The sequence below is a fragment of the Manis pentadactyla genome, chromosome 2 (assembly GCF_030020395.1).
Source record: "Manis pentadactyla isolate mManPen7 chromosome 2, mManPen7.hap1, whole genome shotgun sequence".
Lineage (NCBI taxonomy): Eukaryota > Metazoa > Chordata > Mammalia > Pholidota > Manidae > Manis > Manis pentadactyla.
Window position 1 is genome coordinate 55,022,462 of NC_080020.1, and position 20,128 is coordinate 55,042,589.

Consider the following 20,128-nt stretch of genomic DNA (forward strand, 5'->3'; position numbering starts at 1 on the left):
CAAAATCTGTGCGTTATATTCATAAAATGGTATATAATTAAGCCCCTTTTGGGGGCTTGATTAAAATAAACTCTTACTCATTTATTCAGATAATGATAACTAAAACTAATTTTATAATCTTTATATATGGCACTTCTATGTAATCCAGATAGTTCTTGCCACAAGTCTATTCCTATAAATAAAAAAGATATGTAAAGGATTTCTATTTAAATGACTCAAAATTATTTTAAATTTCTCCTATATACAAAAGCTCTAAAAAGATAGAAGAAACAAAAATGTAAATTTCTTAATATTTATGCCATAATTCTATTATACTTCTTCTTTTGAAAAGCCAATTTTCTTAAGAGTAGCTTACACAGCTTCATTCCGGGGATGGCTATTTCAGGTATAGTGTTCAGGGATATTTCAAGGCAGAAGGACATACTGTGCAGAGAGATTCTGGGGACTTTCCAGGTTCCATAGAACTGGATCATTTTAATGTGAGGAGTGTTTACTTTTAAGGGGATATTTCTCGGAGCCTCATCAGTTTTTGATGGTGTCTTGGTGTCTGTTGTGAGAGTCCATCAGTAGTTTTCCTGCCTCTGAGAAAGACATTTCAGAAGTACTTTTTTCTTCCCATTTGCTCATAAAGTATTTACTTCACTAGACTAATTCACATATATCACCCCCCCTTTCATATTTTCTCCCATCCTTGATATATTGAAAGCAAAACCTAAGAATATAAAATTTTCCCAACACAATTTCATATTTCCTGCAGTAGTTATTGACTGTTATATATTTCAGATACCAACTTTAGTCATTTTAAAACTACTAGGACTATTAACAAATACGCTTTGCTAAACTTCTGACTGTCAGCAGTAAACTGGCCTGTATTTAGGACCTGGATTAGGGCAATGCAGTAATACTTCCCTCGCTATCACAGTGATTATAGCTTATCTATATGCTATATGTGGTCCCCTCTGACCCCTCCCTATCTTTCCTTGGAGAACTTCTTGTTCATCTACAACTTTCCAGAGGATAGACATGCTGTCATATACACCATTACGTCCCCAGCACCTCACCCAATAACTGACTTATAGCAGATACTTGATAAACATTTATAAATGAATGAATAAATAAACCTGACATTGGAGGTGGCTGGTAGAGATAATCTAGTACATTTTAAACTATATACCCAGGACCAGAAGGGATGAAATATGTGAAAGGGGGTTTGTTTCGCTCTTTCTCCTATGTCCCCCTCCAATCTACACATACACAGCCTCTCCAGTAGTAGCATAGCATGTATCTATTTACTTAATGGGTTTGAAGGGCCCAGTGGCTAAAAAATCTTTAAAAATTGCAGATTGGGATTAAGATCTTAATCTTAAAATTAAAGATTTTTAAAATTGAAGTAGGTGACATTTTAGTTACAGAATCACAACATAGTGATTTGACAGTTACATACATAACAAAATGTTCACCCTGAATAATGTGGTTGTCATCTGTTTTTTATTATTATTCTTGACTATATTCCAAATGCTGTACTTTTCACTCCTATGACTTTTTTTGTTATAGAATCAGAAGTTTGTACTTCTTTATCCCCTTCACCTATTTTGCCTATCCTTCACCCCCCTTTCCTATGGCAACACTAGTGTGTTCTCTGTATTTATGAGTCTATTTCTGTTTTGTTTTGTTTTTTTTTTAGATTCCATGTGTAGGTAAAATCATATGGTCTTTATCCATCTGACTTATTAAAGATTGTTTTCTCCTTATTTTAGAAGATACAGAGACTGGGATCCAGCCACATGAGCCCACATGCCTGTGAGGCCTTCCGACAGAGGCAGAGGCCAGATGGGAGCTCATGTCCCCTGACGTTCTGCCCATGCCTTCTCCACAGCACTGACCAATCTGGAAGCACAGAGGTCTAGATAAGAGTGAAAATATGAAAAAGATAGGATGAAGTATTAACATAGCCTAGATTACATTCAACTGGATCACTGTATGCTCTGTAATTTTAGAGTGACTTTCTTTCTGTAAATGGGTATAGACTTTGAATGGCAGATTAAGAAAAGTTCACAACTAATGAGGAGTGATATAATTATCTATCCCTACTTCATCCCTATTTTAGACTTTAAGTATCAGAGGAAATCAGAAAAGAAGTTTAAGATGTATGAGAACATAATACTGTTAAATGTGGACTACTTTACCTTGAAGCATATCAACATACCATTTCATCTCTAGAAGTTTAATTTGGATCTTTCTACATTTTCTAGTTCTCTCCTGATCAAGCTCATGCTTTCCTTCTCCTTCTTGAGCAGCAGTATGTTTATAATACCTGATTAAATGACCTAATCTTGTTTATTAATTCTATCATCTATGCCATTTCTGTATCTATTTCTACTGATTGATTTTTCTCACCTAGTAATTTTGATTGGACTGAACATCATGAATTTGGGTTGTTGACAGCTAATTTTCTTTTGCATTCTCTTAAATATTTCTGAGCTTTGTTTGGGATACAGTTAAATTACTTGGGCAGTTTGAACATCTGTGGCTTGCATTTAAGTTTTGTTCAGTGAGTACAGAACAGCTTTTAAATAAGGGCTAATTTGGCCATGCTAGTGAGGCATGGTCCTTCTGAGACCTTGACTTGACCCCTTGTGTATTAGGAAGTCATTCTACCCTGGCTCATGGAAACCTCAAGTATTTCCAGGCCTCTGTGAGCTCTAGATACTGTTCCACTTACTCCTTAATGATGATTTTTTATCTAGCCTCAGTAATTTCCTTTTATGCACAACCAGACCATTATTCAGCCAAACATATGCCTGGACTCCTGTGCGTATCTCCAGAGTCACCCACTTGCTCTTCCCCCGCATCTCCCTTCCTTCTGATACTCTGCCTCACAGACCTAGCCCCATTGGTGTTCTAGCACTTTAAAGTCTGTCTCCTGAGTCGAGCAATCCCATTGGGCTCTGTTTGGGATCTCCTTTCCCACACAGCTCTGGAAGCTCTTTAGGCAGGGAGTGTTTTTTATGTAATGTAAGGCTCACTTGTTTCTTTCCCCTCTCTCAGAGATCACTGTCCTGCATTGTCTGCTGTACATTCCCTGAATACCAGTTTTTTTATATATGTTGGCTAGCTTAGTGATTTTTCTGAGTTCAGAGGGTAAATCTGGTTCTTCTCATTGTGGCTGGAAGCAGAAGTCCCAAAGTCCATTGAAACTTTATTATAACATTTAAAATCTTTAACCTGGATTTAATTTAAGAATCTTTGTGTTTCGTAATCAGAGCTTGAGGTTAGAATCTTTTGGAAGTTCAAGATATGATATAGGGACTTAAGTTTATGACACAGAACTCTAGCAAGAGCCATGTAGTAGGTTCTTTATAAATACTGCCTAAACTTCTGTAAGCTATTCAAGAGCTGGGAGTAATCAATCTATTTGGCAGATATTCATTGAGATTTCATTATGTAATAGAATTTTGTTAGTCACTGGAAATACAGAAATGAATAAACCATGATCCTATAGTGGAAAAAACTGGCATGTACAATTTTAATCATTGACTGTGAGGTTATAAGAATGGGGAAGACTCTTACTGAGAGAATCAGAAGGTCTTAAAACACTTTGTGCTTGCAGGATGTAGTCGATCTTGTACACAATAGCATTCAATAAATACATGTGGATGAAAGATACCACATCTAATTTATGGGCATATTCTCAGAAATATGTTAACTTGTTTTTTTCTTAGATCTCTAGAAAAGATAATTCAATAAATATACAGTAAGAATATCATATGTTTTAAGAAAAAGTCTAACTTTAACTTACACTATCATGGCTGTTATGTATTGGCAATTTTAAAGACTTCAAATGTAGCATTGATAACTAAGTTTTGTAGACCTGCTTTGTTTTCAGTTGTCATATCAAACAGTTGAAAAGTACCAATTCAATCAAACCCTCATTTTGTGCCCCCCCCAATTTTTGCTTTTCCTGTTCATATTTTAAAAATCAGTGTCTGCAGATAGTTATTTATATGTATGAATTCACTGGTTCATTCTAGTGCAAAATAGGTCATTCTGGAACAGTGAGAAATGTGATTGCTGAATTTCAAGCAGTTTTTGTTGCTCAGCTGGATATAGAAAAAGAAAAGGGGTCAGGCCAGCACTTGTTGAAGATTTCCCATTGTCATTGTCCTAGTGAAAGAGACTGGAGGCTGGTGAGTATGGACTCTTCAGCATATTGGCCAGAAAGAGAAGGAGGCTTAGATCCCAGGTTTAATAACTATTAGGGCATTTTATTTGAACCACTAATTAGAATAAAAGAAACACATAAAATGTCATCCTAATTAAAACGTGTGGGGCTATTCCTCCTTTAAAAAATTATGGTACAGCAAATGGTAGTGTGATATTTTCTGGATACAAATCTGCATTTTTCCTTTTTTTAAAGCATGCCAATGTATGAAAAAGAAAGCAAAGTGCAGCAGGATTGAAAAGTGATCCTTCTAATAAAAAATAACAAATTCTTAAATAGTATAATAAAGACTATTTTGAAAAAATTCTACATTACTCAGCATTTAAAAATTGAAATCATTTCAAGCCTTCTTTTTCTCTGTGTGGAAATTAGGGCTCTGAATAGGAAACAATTTTCAAACAGTAAACTTTATTTACAAACTTGAAAAGGGTCTTTAACTAAAATCTAATTCTCATGGTCAAGTGGCATTTTTGTTTGATACATGTATTCATTCATTCATTTATTTTTTGAATGACATAGCTATAATACACTATAATTATTTCTGTTAATATCCAGTTAAGCAATATTAGAAAGTCTATATTTGGAAATATATATTGTAGTCCATTTCAATATTTAATATAAGTAAATAGCTTGCATTACTGAAGAATTAATTTCAAATTAAACTTGAAGAGAGGATCATATAGGAGATTAATTTAGGATTATGCTTCAGGCTCTGCTCAGGTGTTCTTGATCCACAGGTTTTTGTCCTAGCTGTATTAAAGTGACTGGGTGAGTGAAGAGACCTGACAGCAGTGGGAGCTTTGCTGGGCTGGCCCAGGTGTGGGACATCCAGGAGTTTTGTCGGTCTATACATGATCATGTTAATTGCTTTCTTGATGACAAGCTAGATGTGAATAAAGGCATTCGACTCTGTCATATGACAGACTTTTAAAAGAAAATCTTCATTATAAAGAAATGGAATTCTTACTCTGATTTTAACAAAATTGATGTGTCACCTCCCCCTGCCACTTGTATGGGCCTAATGCAATTGACTTGTGCAAAGAACTAGATAAAATGTAGCATTACTATAAAAAAATATCATAAAACATATTAATCATGTATGGGTCTTGTATTGATATATATTGTTTATATAAAGTATATGCAAGAAAATAACTAAAGATCATAGGACTGTGTGTTTGGGAATCCTGGGAATGGAGCCCTGGCCACCACTAGTCCATTCTCTTCATCGTCCTTTGTCCTTCCTTTTGCAAATTCCAGTGTTTTCCCTGTCTGTTCTCCCTTTTTACTTTCCCAGTTGGGTCTTTGAGGGTGTGAATCATTTTGCTCACCAGATCTCATGGGGGTGCTTCCCCCCAATTTATTTTGTTTTCAGTAAGAACCTAAATCCAGGAGTGTTCTAAGGAGTGTTCTGCTTAGTACTGAAAAAGTGGAGAAGATAAATTATTTTTTACAACAGGAAAGCAAAAGGATCTTGTAAAAATCTTTAATAATAGCTACTCACATTTTAATTCTAATATGTAGATCTACCCTAACCTGATTATCCTTAAACACTACAACTTCATTCATTTATGAATTCACTTAATAATCCTTCAAATTTACTAGGTACTCAGCCCTAAGGGTACAAAGATGAATCCTGTTTCTGAAGAGCTCATAATGTTTCATTGTTTTCTAAGCATTTTCACTGAGACTCATCTGATTGTTTATTCATTTATTCAACAAATACTTGCTGAACTTCCTATTTTTGGCACTAGAAATGCAGCAGTGAACAAAACAGACAGACCTGCCTTCATGGAGTTACATTCCAGTAGGAGGGATGGATAAAGAACAAGTAAAAATATTCTTTACATCATATAGTGGTAAGAGAAGTATAACAGCTAAAGAGTATGTAGGGAATAGGGTTTGCACCTGCGGGGTTTGTTTGCAGCTTTCCATAGGATGGTGAGGATGTGCTTCACCGAGGAGCTGGCACTGGAGCACAGACTTAAGTGAAGTCAAGGACTGAGCCATGTGAATCAGTGAGGAAACAGCAAGTCAGTCTTTGAAGCAGGATCACACTGGTGTGTTTGAGAAATAGAAAGGAGGGCATTCTGGCCACAGCAAAGTCAGTGAAGGAAGGAGGAGTAGAATATGAGGTTGGAATGTAGCCAGGAGGCAGATTATGTTGAGCTCAGAGGCCATGTGAAGGGTCTAGATTTTTAGATGTGACGAAAAGTTGTTGGAAGGTTTTGAGTGAGAGAATAGCATGATCTCATTTATGGATTAAAAGAATCATGCTGGCTGATGGGTAGTGAATAGACTAGGAAAAGGTTGGAAGCAAAGAAATTAGGTTGGTGGTATTATAATAGTTTAAGTAAGGTGGTGCTGGTGTGAACCTGGATGATAGGAGTGGAGATTGTGGGATGTGGTCAGATTTAGTATATATTTTAAGATGAGAGCTAACAGCATTTGTTGCTAGGTTGTATGTGGGAACTGAAAAGAAGAGTTGAGAATGACTTCTCTTGATGATGGACTCTCTTGGTATACACACAAACCCTATATTGCTGCTCCACACTGCAGCTAAGGAATGGAATTTCCATGGTATTAAATACTTTCCCAAAGCTTCTTCTGTTTCAGAACCTGGATGAGCTCTGAAAAAAAAAAAAGTTAAACTCTTTTTCTAGTCCATTGTTCTTTCCATTTCCTCTGATTCAGAACAATAAAACCATTCTGTGTTTAAGCAAGGAGGCAATATTCTGGATATCTGCATTATGAATATAATGAATACTTATATTAGTATTTTATTAATTTAAGGACTACAGAAATTTTTATTGTATTTGTTTTGAAACACACTCAAGATTCTAGGTCAGTTTCCTAAGATTGTTTCCTCCCTTCTATTCCATGTGACCTTTCCTAAGTAGTACAGCAATGAGTGACTGACAACCACATGTAAGGAATACTTAGGACTCTTATAAACTGGCAACGAAATAGAAAACAGAAGCAATAAGTTGATAGTAAAAAAGGAACCTGGAAAATTAAAATAATTCATTTATATATAAATTATCTTTGTTGTGTATTATTATCTCTCTCTAGTGATGGACCCAACACCCCTTCTTCTCTCTAATATGTACCCATAGGGCAAAGGATGGTTTCAGTGGAATGAGTGAGATAGGAAACAGAGGCAGCAGTCTAGCTCCTGGCACTGTGATCTGTCAGCCTGGATGCCTGGTTGGGTTAAAGCTGACCCTGGTGCAAGGGTAAGGACTGCAAATAAAGTAAGGACTGCAGATTTTTCCTGTTGTCATTATTAAGGAATTAGTTCTTAGGCTGTGCTTACGTTGTATTATGTATATGACACTAATCAAAGTGCTTTACATATATTAACTCATTTAATCCTCACATAAGCCTGCTAGGAAGTTATTTTCCTATTTTAAGATGACAAACCTGATCCCAGAGAAGTCAAGTGACTTACCTTGGGTCTGTAGAATTATAGCTAATGAGTAGCAAAGCTAGGATGAGAACCCAGGAAGTCTGGCTCCACCATTCTGTTCTTACCTGTACACCATATGTATGATGAGAAATAACACATGTGTTGAATCAAATGAAAATGGAGAATGATATTTACATTTTATAGTACAGATTCTCGAGTTTAGAAAACCTATGAGTAATATAGACTTGAAAAAAATGTTGTCTTGGATATAATTAATTCAATTTCAATAAAAACAGAATAAAAGAGAATATTTTTTGGCAGATACCCATTAGAAGGATCTGTGAATCAGAGATGAGCAGATCGGAGACCAGGAAGGGCTTACAAGAGTCAACCCTAAGAAAATGGTTGCCTGAGCAAATCCTAAAATTCTATGGAAGCACAAAGACCCCAAATAGCCAAAGCAATCCTGAAGAAGAACAACAAAGCTAGGGGAAGATTACACTCCCTGACTTCAAGCTATACTACAAAGCTACAGTAATCAAAACAGTATGGTACCAGCACAAGAACAGACCCACAGATCAAAGGAACAGAATAGAGAGCATGATATACATCCACACATATATGGTCAATTAATATATAATTAAGGAGCCATGAATGGGAAAAGAGAGCCTCTTCAATAACTGGTGTTGGGAAAACTGGACAGCTACTTGTAAGAGAATGAAACTGTATTACTGCTAACTCCATACAAAAAAGGAAACTCAAAATGGGTTAAAGATCTAAATGTAAGACATGAAACCAAAATCTCTTAGAAGAAAACATAGGAAGAAATCTCTTGAATATTTAACATGAGCATGTTTTTTCTAGACACGTCTCCTTGAGCAAGGCAAACAAAATAAAAAATGAACAGATGGGACTACATCAAACTAAAAAGCTTCTATACAGCAAAGGACAACATCAGCAGAGCAAAAAGGCAACCTACAGTATGGAGAATATATTCGGAAGTGATTTATCCAATAAGGAGTTTACCTCCAAAATATATAAAGAACTTATACGACTTACAACTCAAAACCAAAAAAACAACCAGATTAAAAAATGGGTGGAGAACCTGCACAGACTTTTTTCTAAAGAAGAAATTCAGATGGCAAACAGGCACATGAAAAGATGCTCCACATTGCTAATCATCAGGGAAATGAAAATCAAAACCACAAGGATATATCACCCCATACCAGTTAGAATGGCCACTATCCAAAAGACAAGAAATAACAAGTGTTGGTAAGGATGTGAAGAAAAGGAAACCCTCCTTTGCTGTTCGTGGGAATATCAATTGGTGCAGCCACTAAGGAAAGCAGTATGGAGGTTCCTCAAAATCTAAAGATAGAAATATTATATGACCCAGTAATTCCATTCCTAAGAATTTACCCAAAGAAAAAAAAAATCCCTGATTCAAAAAGATGTATGCACCCCTATGCTTATCACCACATTATTTATAATAGCCAAGTTATGAAAGCAATCTAAGTGTCAATCCATAGATGGATGGATAAATGGGTAGTACATATACACAATGGAATATTATTCAGCCATAAAAAAGATATCCTGCCATTTGCAACAACATGAATGGGACTAGAGGGTATTATGCTAAGTGAAATAAGCCAGGCCGAGAAAGACAAATACCATGTGATTTCACTTATTTGTGAAATATAAAAAGAAAGCAAAACAAAATGAACAAAATAGCAGTAGACTCACAGACACTGAGAAGTAACTGGTAGTTACCATGGGGGAAGGGTTGGTGTGGGTGGGTGGGGGTAGGGCAGGGGGATAAAAGGGCATAAAAATTCTCAATCATAATATAAGTTGGTCACAGGGATGGTAGTAAAGCATGGAGAATATAGCTAATGATTCTGTAACATCTCCGTGTTGGTGGATAGTAACTGCCCTAGTGTGGTGAGGATTTAATAATCCGGGTAACTGTTGAACCACCGTGTTGTATACTTGAAACCAATATAAGATTGTACAGTATATCAGTGATACTTCAACTTAAAAATATGGCTTAGAGTAGGAGAAAAAAAAAAGGAAGCCTCTTAATGCAAGGAGTCCAAGAGCAGAGCCTCTGATTTTAACCAATATGATGTGTGGGACAGAGCGGGAAGGGATTTACAGAGGCCAGCAAATTCAGCTGCTTTACTTCATTTCTGCAAAAAATGCCATTGGGATTTTGAAGGCGATTGCATTGAATCTGTAGATAACTCTGGGTAGTATTGTAATTTAATAATACTATATCATTCAATGCAAGAACACAAGTCACTTTCCTTTGTTTAGGTCTTTGATTTCTTTCAGCAGTGTTTTATGGTCTTCAGTGTATAATTCTTTCACCTTCTTGGTTGGCTTATTCGTGAGTGTTTATTCTTTTTGATGTTCTTGTGAATAGAACTGCTTTCTCAGTTTCTTTTTTGTATTCATTTGCTACTGTATAAAAATGACAACTGAAAAAAAAAAAGAAAAGAAAGAAAATGATTGCCCATCCGGACCTGCCAAAGTCCTTATGCCTCCAGGAAGTGTATTTACTTTATATATGTGCTGTCTGTCCCTTTAAAATATCTTCTGCCTTATCTTTCTCTTCATTGTCCATTCAAATGAAGTATTTTATAAAGTCAGTTTGAATTCTGCCTTTATCATTGTAATTTTCCTTTTTGTTCTTCATATCCTTAAGAGTTGTGGGATGAAAAAAATGAGGTATCCAAAGGAATCCAGTGATGTGCTTTCAAGCTACAAAGGAAACTGAATTATAAAATAATGCCTAATCATAGTTTAAAAACACTCATTTCTTTATCTCATTTAATTAACAAAAAATGCCAAATAACATGTTTTTCACATGTATGTTTAAAATTTAGAGGTTTGAGGAAAGGAATTATATGTAATTTATTTTCGTAATATTTTCTATTTAAAAATTTTTTCTTTCTTTTAATTTTTTCACCTCTTTAAAATAGCTTTATTGAGATATATTTCACACACCATTAGATTCACCATCTTAATGTATGCAATTCAGTGGTGTTAACTATCTTTACAGAATTGTGCAACCATCACCACTAGTTAATTTTAGGGTATTTTCATCAGCCCAAATAGAAACCTTGCAACCAATAGCAGTCACTCCCCATTACTCCCTTTCCCAGCCCCTGACAGACAGCAGTCTATTTTCTGTCTCTATAGATTTGCCTATTTTGGACATTTCATGTCAAACAAATAATAAAATATGTGCCATTTTGTGTCTGATTTCTTTCACTTAACACAATATTTTCTTTTTTTTTAAATTTTCATATCATTAATGTACAATTACATGAGCAACATCATAGTTACTAGATTCCCCCCATTATCAAGTCCCCACCACACACCCCATTACAGTCACTGTCCATCAGTGTAGTAAGACGCTATAGAGTCACTACCTCTCTGTACTATACTGCCTTCCCCATGCCCCCCCCACCGCCAGATTATGTGTGCTAATCGTAATGCCCCTTATTCCTCTTCTCCCTCCCTTCCCACCCATTCTTCCCAGTCCCTTTCCCTTTGGTAACTGTTAGTCCATTCTTGGGTTCTCTGAGTCTGCTGCTGTTTCTTTTCGTTCCTTCAGTTTTTTCTTTGTTCTTACACTCCACAGATGAGTGAAATCATGTGGTGCTTCTCTTTCTCTGCCTGGCTTATTTCACTAAGCATAATACCCTCTAGCTCCATCCATGTTGTTGCAAATGGTAGGATTTGTTTTCTTCTTATAATTGAATAATATTCCATTGAGTGTATATGTACCACATCTTCTTTATCCATTCATCTACTGATGGACACTTAGGTTGCTTCCGTTTCTTGGCTATTGTAAATAGTGCTGCAATAAACATAAGGGTGCATAAGTCCTTTTCAAACTGGGCTCCTGCATTTTTAGAGTAAATTCCTAAGAGTGGAATTCTTGGGTCAAATGGTATTTCTATTTTGAGTTTTTTTGAGGAACCTCCATACTGCTTTCCACAATGGTTGAACTAATTCACATTCCCATCATCAGTGTAGGAGGGTTCCCCTTTCTCCACATCCTCACCAACATTTGTTGTTGTTTGTCTTTTGGATGGTGGCCATCCTTACTGGTGTGAGGTGATATCTCATTGTGGTTTTAATTTGCATTTCTCTGATGATTAGTGATGTGGAGCATCATTTCATGTGCCTGTTGGCCATCTGAATTTCTTCTTTGGAGAAGTGTCTGTTCAGCTCCTCTGCCCATTTTTTAATAGGATTATTTGCTTTATGTTTGTTGAGATGCGTGAGCTCTTTGTATATTTTGAATGTCAATCCCTTATCAGATATGTGATTTATGAATATATTCTCCCATACTTTAGGATACCTTTTTGTTCTACTGATGGTGCCCTTTGCAGTACAGAAGCTTTTTAGTTTGATATAGTCCCACTTGTTCATTTTTGCTTTTGTTTCCTTTGTCTGTGGAGATATGTTCATGAAGAAGTTGCTCATGTTTATATTCAAGAGTGTTTTGCGTATGTTTTCTTCTAAGAGTTTTATGGTTTCATGACATACATTCAAGTTTGGATCCATTTTGAGTTTACTTTTGTGTATGGGGTTAGACAGTAATCCAGTTTCATACTCCTACCTGTAGCTGTCCAGTTTTGCCAACACCAGCTGTTGTAGAGGCTGTCATTTCCCCATTGTATATCCTTGGCTCCTTTATCATATATTAATTAACCATAAATGCTTGGGTTAATATCTGGATTCTCTATTCTGTTCCACCAGTCTGTGGGGAACAGGGAGAAAATGGGCAGAGGAGCTGAACTGACACTTCTCCAAAGAAGAAATTCAGATGGCCAACAGGCACATGAAATGATGCTCCACATCACTAATCATCAGAGAAATGCAAATTAAAACCACAATGAGGTATCACCTCACACCAGTTAGGTGTTCTGTTCTTCTGCCAGTGCCTGTGTCTTTGTAGTAGAGCTTGAAGTTGGGAAGTGAAATCTCCCCTCCTTCATTCTTCCTTCTCAGGATTGCTTTGGCTATTTGGTGTCTTCTCTGGTTCCATATGAATTTTAGAACTATTTGTTCCAGTTTGTTGAAGAATGCTGTCGGTATTTTGATAGGGATTGCATTGAGTCTGTAGATTGCTTTAGGCAGGATGGCTATTTTGACAATATTAAGTCTTCCTACCCAAGAGCATGGGATGAATTTCCATTTATTAGTGTCCTCTTTAATTTCTCTTAAGAGTATCGTAGTTTTCAGGGTGTAGGTCTTCCACTTCCTTGGTTAGGTTTATTCCTAGGTATTTTATTCTTTTTTATGTAATTGTGAATGGGATTGTTTTCCTGATTTCTCATTCTGCTAGTTCATCATTAGTGTAAAGGAATGAAACATATTTCTGTGTATTAATTTTGTATCCTGCAACTTTGCTGAATTCAGATATTAGTTACGGTAGTTTTTTGGTGGATTCTTTAGGGTTTTTTACGTACTATATCATGTCATCTGCAAACATTGATAGTTCGATTTCTTCCTTATCAGTCTGGATACCTTTTATTTCTTTGTGTTGTCTGATTGCCATACTAGGCCCTCCAGTACTGTGTTGAATAAAAGCGGGGAGAGTGGGCATCCTTATCTTGTTCCTGATCTTAGAGGAAAAGCTTTTAGTGTCTTGCTGTTAACTATGATGTTGGCTGTGGGTTTGTCATATATAGCCTTTATTATGTTGAGGTACTTGCCCTCTATACCCATTTTGTTGAGAGTTTTTATCATGCATGGATGTTGAATTTTGTCAAATGCTTTTTCAGCACCTATGGAGATGATCATGTTGTTTTGTCCTTCTTTTTGTTGATGTGGTGGATGATGTTGATGGATTTTCGATTGTTGTACCATCCTTGCATCCCTGAGATGAATCCCACTTGATCATGGTGTATGATCCTCTTGATGTATTTTTGAATTCTGTTTGCTAATATTTTGTTGAGTATTTTTGCGTCTATGTTCATCAGGGATATTGGTCTGTAATTTTCTTTTTTTGTGGTGTCTTAACCTGGTTTTGGTATTCGAGTGATGCTGGCTTCATAGAATGAGTTTGGAAGTATTCCCTCCTCTCCTGTTTTTTGCAAAACTTTTAGAAGAATGGGTATTATGTCTTCTTTAAATGTCTGATAAAATCCAGTGGTGAATCCATTACCGAGTCGATTTCATTGCTGGTAATTGGTCTGTTTAGATTTTCTGTTTCTTCCTCGGTCAGTCTTGGAAGGCTGTATTTTCTAAACTGTCCATTTCTTCTAGGTTATCCAGTTTGTTAGCATATAGTTTTTCATAGCATTCTCTAATAATTCTTTGTATTTCTGTGTTATCCGTAGTGATTTTTCCTTTCTCATTTCTGATTTTGTTTATGTGTATAGATTCTCTTTTATTCTTAATAAGTGGCTACGGGTTTATCTATTTTGTTAATTTTTTTAAAGAACCAGCTCTTGGTTTCTTTAATTGTTTCTATTGTTTCATTCTTCTCAATTGTATTTATTTCTGCTGTGATCTTTATTATGTCCCTCCTTCTGCTGACTTTGGGCCTCATTTGTTCTTCTTCCAGTTTCAATAACTCTGACTTTAGACTATTCATTTGAGATTGTTCTTCCTTCTTTAAATAGGCCTGTATTGTGGTATACTTCCCTCTTAGAACTGCCTTTGCTACATCCCACAGAAGTTGGGGCTTTGTGCTGTTGTTTTCATTTGTCTCCATATATTGCTTGATCTCTGTTTTAATTTGGTCATTGATCCATTGATTATTTAGGATCATGTTGTTAAGCCTCCATGTTTGTGAGACTTTTTGTTATATTTGTACAATTTACTTCTAGTTTCAAACACTCCATGTTTGTGAGACTTTTTGTTATATTTGTACAATTTACTTCTAGTTTCATACCTTTGTGATCTGAGAAGTTGGTTGGTAGAATTTCAATCTTTTTTAATTTACTGAGGCTCTTTTTATGGCCTTGTATGTGGTCTATTCTGGAAAATGTTCCATGTGCACTTGAGAAGAATGTATATCCTGCTGGAATTTTGGGTGGAATGTTCTATAGATATCTGTTAGGTCCATCTGTTCTAATGTGTTGGTCAGTGCCTCTGTGTCCTTATTTTCTGACTGGTTGATCTGTCCTTTGGAGTGAGTGGTGTGTTGAAGTCTCCTGAAATGAATGCATTGCATTTTATTTCCTCCTTTAATTCTGTTAGTATTTGTTTCACATATGTAGGTGCTTCTGTGTTGGGTGCACAGATATTTATAATGCTTATATCTTCTTGTTGGACTGTCCCCTTTATCATTATGTAGTGTCCTTCTTTGTCTCTTGTTGCTTTCTTTGTTTTGAAGTCCATTTTGTCTGATACAAGTACTGCAATATCTGCTCTTTTCCTCCCTATTAGTTGCATGAAATATCTTTTTCCATCCCTTCACTTTTAGTCTGTGTGTGTCTTTGGGTTTGTAGTAGTCTCTTGTAACCAGCATATAGATGGGTCTTGCTTTTTTATCGATTGTATAACTCTGTGTCTTTTGATTGGTGCATTCTGTCCATTTACATTTAGGGTGATTATCGATAGGTATGTACTTACTGCGATTGCAGGCTTTGAATTCGAGGTTACCAAAGGTTTGAGGGTATCTTCTTTACTATGTAACTGTCTAACTTAACTCACTTATTATGCTGTTATAAACACAGTCTGATGATTATTTATTTCTCTCACTTCTTTTTCTTCTTCCTCCACTCTTTATATGTTAGGTGTACTCTGTACTTGTTATATTTCCCTTGACTGACTTTTTAGATTGCTGATTTCATTTTGCGTTTTGTTATTATTTAGTTGATCTACTTCCTTTGCTGTGGTTTTATTTTCTCTTGTGATAGCTCTTTAGCCTTAGGAGCACTTCCATCTGGAGCCGTTCCTTTAAAATACACTGTAGAGATGGTTTGTGGGAGGCAAGTTCCCTCAACTTTTAATATAATTTTTTAAAAATTAATTTAAAAAAATTCCCTCAACTTTTGCTTATCTGGGAATTGTTTAATCCCTCCTTCAAATTTAAATGCTAACCTTGCTGGATAGAGTAATCTTGGTTCAAAGCCCTTCTGTTTCATGCCATTCCCTTCTGGCCTGTAAGGTTTCTGCTGAGAAGTCTGATGATAGCGTGATAGGTTTTCCTTTGTAGGTGACCTTTTTTCTCTCTCTGGCAGCCTTTAATAATCTGTCCTTGTCTTGGTCTTTTCTGTTTTAATTATTATATGTCTTGGTGTTGTCCTCCTTGGGTCCCTTGTGTTGGTAGATCTGGACTTCCATGGTCTGAGAGACTGTTTCCTTCCCCAGATAGGGGAAGTTTTCAGCAATTATTTCTTCAGCGACACTTTCTATCCCTTTGTCTCTCTCTTCTTCTGATACCCCTATAATGAGAATATTGTTCCATTTGGATTGGTCACACAGTTCTTTTAATGTTCTTTCATTCCTAGAGATCCTTTTATCTCTTTCTGCCTCAGCTTCTCTGTATTCCTGTTCTTTGATTTCTATTCCATTAACAGTCTCTTCCACTTCATCCAGTCTGCTCTTAAATATTTCCATTGTATTTTTCATTTCTGTTATCTCCCTCCTGAATTCATCCCTTGCTCTTGAATATTTCTCTGTATCTCCATCGGTATGCTTAGGACTTTTATTTTGAATTCATTTTCAGGAAGATTGGCGATTTCAGTCTCACCAAGCTGTTTCTCTGGTGTTTGAGGGGTTTTTGGATTGAACAAAGTTCTTCTGTCTTTACATGGCAATGGGAGTCGTTGACAGTGAGTGGCGCATGTGTCTGCTGGGAGAACAAAGTCCCTTCTTGCCGGTCACCTTGCTTGTCTCTGCTGTCTGTGCTGGTTAACCGCACACAGGGAGCCACCTCTGGGTTAATCCCCTGAGCTGCCATGGGCCAGTTGGCCCTTGGGATGGCCTATGACACCGGTGGGTTGCAGTCAGTAGCATGTGTGTCTACCAGAAGGACAAGGCCCCTTTGTGCCTCCCGGTCTCCATGCCTGCCTCCACTGTCTGTGGCAGGGTACAGCTTCTGAGTTAATCCCCTAAGCTGCCATGGCAGGGCTGCCTTTGAATTGGCCTAGGGAAATGGCGGGTTTGAAGGCAAGCAGCACGTGTTCTGTCATGAGAATAAGAGCCCTTTTTGCCTCCCACTCTCCATGCCTCTCTCCCGTGTCTGTGACCATCAAACGCGCACAGGGAGCAGCCTCTGGGTTAATTCCTTGAGCTGCCATGGGCAGGGCAGCCCTGGCATGGCCAGGGCACTGGCAGGGTTGCAGGCAAGCGGCGTGTGTTCTGCCACAAGACCAAAGCCCCTTCATGCCTCCTGGTCTCTGTGTGCAGGGAGTGCTTCTGGGTTTGGGCTGGTTAGCTGCGTGTAGGGAGAAGCCTCTGTGCTAAGCTGTGTGGTTGGTGTAGGTGGGGCTGCTCTCCAGCTGTTCCTCAGCAATGGCGGTTCAGCTGGTTTGCTAGGAGTGCCAGCAGGGGCAAAGGAACGGCAGGCTGCTTATCACCTTGAGGGGCTTCGGAGCTGCGTTGCCACCCAGGGGATTAGGGCGCCTGAAGTTCCTCAAAGTTCCCAGCCTGCTGGGCTGAGTGTGCCAGGACGATCTTGTCTACCTGTTAAACCCTTGTCCCTTTAAGACTTTTTAAGCACTTGCTTTTCTTTTGTCCCAGGGCAGCCAGTGGTGGGAACCTGTTCGCAGTCTTAGTCTTGGATCTTGCTTTTCTGCTCCTCTAGTATCCAGAGCACCATGTAATGTGTGTCTGTACTCCTGGGGCAGATTACTAGAGCTGGTTATTTAGCAGTCCTGTGTTTCCACCCCCTCCCTGCTCTTATTCTTTTCCTCCTGCGGGTAGGTTGGGTGGTGGGAGTGCTCTGTTGTGCCAGGTCATGGCTTTGTATCTTACCCTTTTCCGTGAAATGTTATGTTCTCGCAGATGTAGACTGGCTGGTGTACTGTGTCTCCTGGTCACTCTTTTAGGAATAGTTGTATTTGCTGTATTTTCAAAATATATATGGTTTTGGGAGGAGATTTCTGCATTTTTCTATCCTTCCATTGTTTTTTATTGCCAAATAATATTCCATCATATGAATATACTACATTTTCTTGATGGACATTTGAGTTGTTTCTACTTCATGTCTATTATGAATAATGCTGTTATGAACATTTATGTACAACTTTTTATGTGGACATATGTTTTCACTTAATACACACATATATATATACACACATGCATACATATATATACATATATACGTATCTTAAGCTTTTATTCTTCCCCATCAGGGATGCACAGAGGTGTGTCCTTTAGGAGACAGTAAGTATTGTTGGTTGGCTTGGACATTTTGTGCTAATATCTTAGTGTGATCTTCTGTAATTTAGGAGGCATCCTAGAGGACTGATTAATTTATTTTCATTATAGGTAATCTTTCTGGTAAAAATAACATTTGACATGCAGTTGCATGCAAAATTAATAACTGGGTGAGGAGAGAGAATAAAACCGATGAAGAGGATTTGGGAAGGTCCAGTATAAGGCATAGTATCTGGCACAGTTTGCTTTGTGGAAGAGGGGAAAGGAGAGCACCTAAAGGGGAAAATCAACAAAAAGCATAAGAGCAACTTGGTTGTGGACTGAGAAGGAGGGCTAATGAAGGGAAAGTTTTTGAGAAGTTATACAAATATAAACACAAAAACTGCAGAAGAGACTAGTTATCCTTTTAACTATAAAATAAGAGCCCTAGTGACCTCCAAAACAACTCTTCCATCAAACAAAAAATAACCAGTTATAAGCTTTGTGGTAAATGAAAGAGAAAATATCTTACTTGTCCTGAAACAATTGAGAAATAAAAATTTTGCTGCAAGAGTATGAGATTGCCTGATAAAATACAATGCATGGTGTAAAAACTCAAAATTAATCTCACAAATTTTTCTTTACTTGTGATGCTCACAAACTTCTGCTTATCAATGCCATATTTATTTCTTCTTCAGTCAGATTAGCAGTGTTTTATACTGAAGGTTTACATTGAAGATATCAGTGATAAGATCCACTGACCCAAGGGATCATTTAAACTTTAACAACTGAAACAAAAAGGAAGGTACTGTTTTTGAAGCAGAGGCAATGGTCCAGCCTTGTGCATTTTTCTAACAGACACTGTTAAATTTAAAAGTTCTTCATACCAATGGAAAGCCAAATGGCTGCAGCTTAAATCCTTAAATCTATGGGAAGTTTTCTGAAGTTTTAGAAATTGAATTACTGAAGAAGGGCTACCTTCTGCATAATTGTATAAAGCTGATGGAATGACTCTCTTTTGCTCTGATTGCTTTCCCAATTCTATCCAAGTGAATTCACAACTGATGATTTTCAGCAGAGTAAGGACAGATTTGCTGGCTCACAGAAAATAAAACCTCTAAAGACAGAAAAATCAAATAGTCCTACAGCTTTACAAGATGTTATACATATTTGCAAAGTACCCAGTAATTCTGATAGCAAATATCTTCCTCCCTCTTTGATTGGCTTCACTGTGGTGTTTATAACATATTTGCCTTTTCCTATTAGTCAATATTACCTCTTTTATTTAGTCTCTCAACTCTTACTTTACAGTGTGTGGAATAGTAAATGTTATTGGCAGAAAAAAAAATGTCATGAGAAAATTGCTTTGTCTTAAGATTCAATATTATAAAAGGTATGATTTAAATATTTCTTCTACTAGGAATTCTTTGCACAGTTAAGCATTAGTAACACCCAGGGAAAATTATGCCTGTGCTGTGTTTGCAGAAGTGTCTTCTCATGAAGGTTTTTTGTGTTGTGTTTTCTGTTTTTGCTACCATATATGCACTGGTGAACTTGAGTGAGAACAAAATCAAAGGGGGCCAACAGTAAGACAGTTGCTTTGGACTGGAGCGTTTCTGATGAGCAGAGTAGAGTAAGCTGAAATGGAAAGACATCCCACCACTATACAAGCTCCGAATTCAAAGCAACAGTGTAGGCGTTATTTCCATTGTACAAACAAGGTACTTGTGGCTAAGAAAGATTAAATAATTTGTCCAAGGCTCCAGTTAGTGGTGAAATCAGGATTAGAAGTCAGTTATATATGATTTAAAATTCCATAATCACCACATTCATGGTTTTGTTTCTCCAATTCTAAAAATTTGGGAGAAATAAAGCTATTTTTAGTCAAAGGAAATTAAAACTTGTAATAAATTGTTTTCCTAATTTGAGACCGAAAACTGGTTTGGAACTAAAACTTTCAGTATTTAAAACAGTACATGTCACTTACAAGTTTGTTTTGTCTGGGGATTAGCATCTTGGATGCCCCTGTATCTCTCCATATTCCATTTCCATGAATCTCACTCTTTGAGAACAGAAGCCTTTTACTTTGTAATAGCCACCCCTTCTGGAAAAAAAATAAAAAGCTGTTGTTAATCCTCATTTCTTGAGGACAAGCTGCCGAAACT

General features: G+C 37.0%; 1 protein-coding gene across 3 annotated transcripts in view; it reads left to right on the top strand.

Annotated features, from left to right (window-relative positions):
* FBXL17 (F-box and leucine rich repeat protein 17) overlaps nucleotides 1-20,128 on the top strand; it is a 602,098-nt gene that overhangs the window by 313,774 nt on the left and 268,196 nt on the right. Inside the window, exon 7 of one of the 3 annotated variants that reach the window (XM_057492799.1) lies at nucleotides 7,950-8,332. The exons of 1 other annotated variant lie outside the window; for it this stretch is intronic. In XM_057492799.1, the coding sequence (XP_057348782.1) occupies nucleotides 7,950-7,983 (34 nt within the window). In that variant the 3' untranslated portion in view covers nucleotides 7,984-8,332. Of the gene's footprint in view, nucleotides 1-1,757; nucleotides 7,259-7,949; nucleotides 8,333-20,128 lie in introns of those variants that run through there. One more of the 3 variants, XM_057492802.1, reaches the window with a different exon arrangement.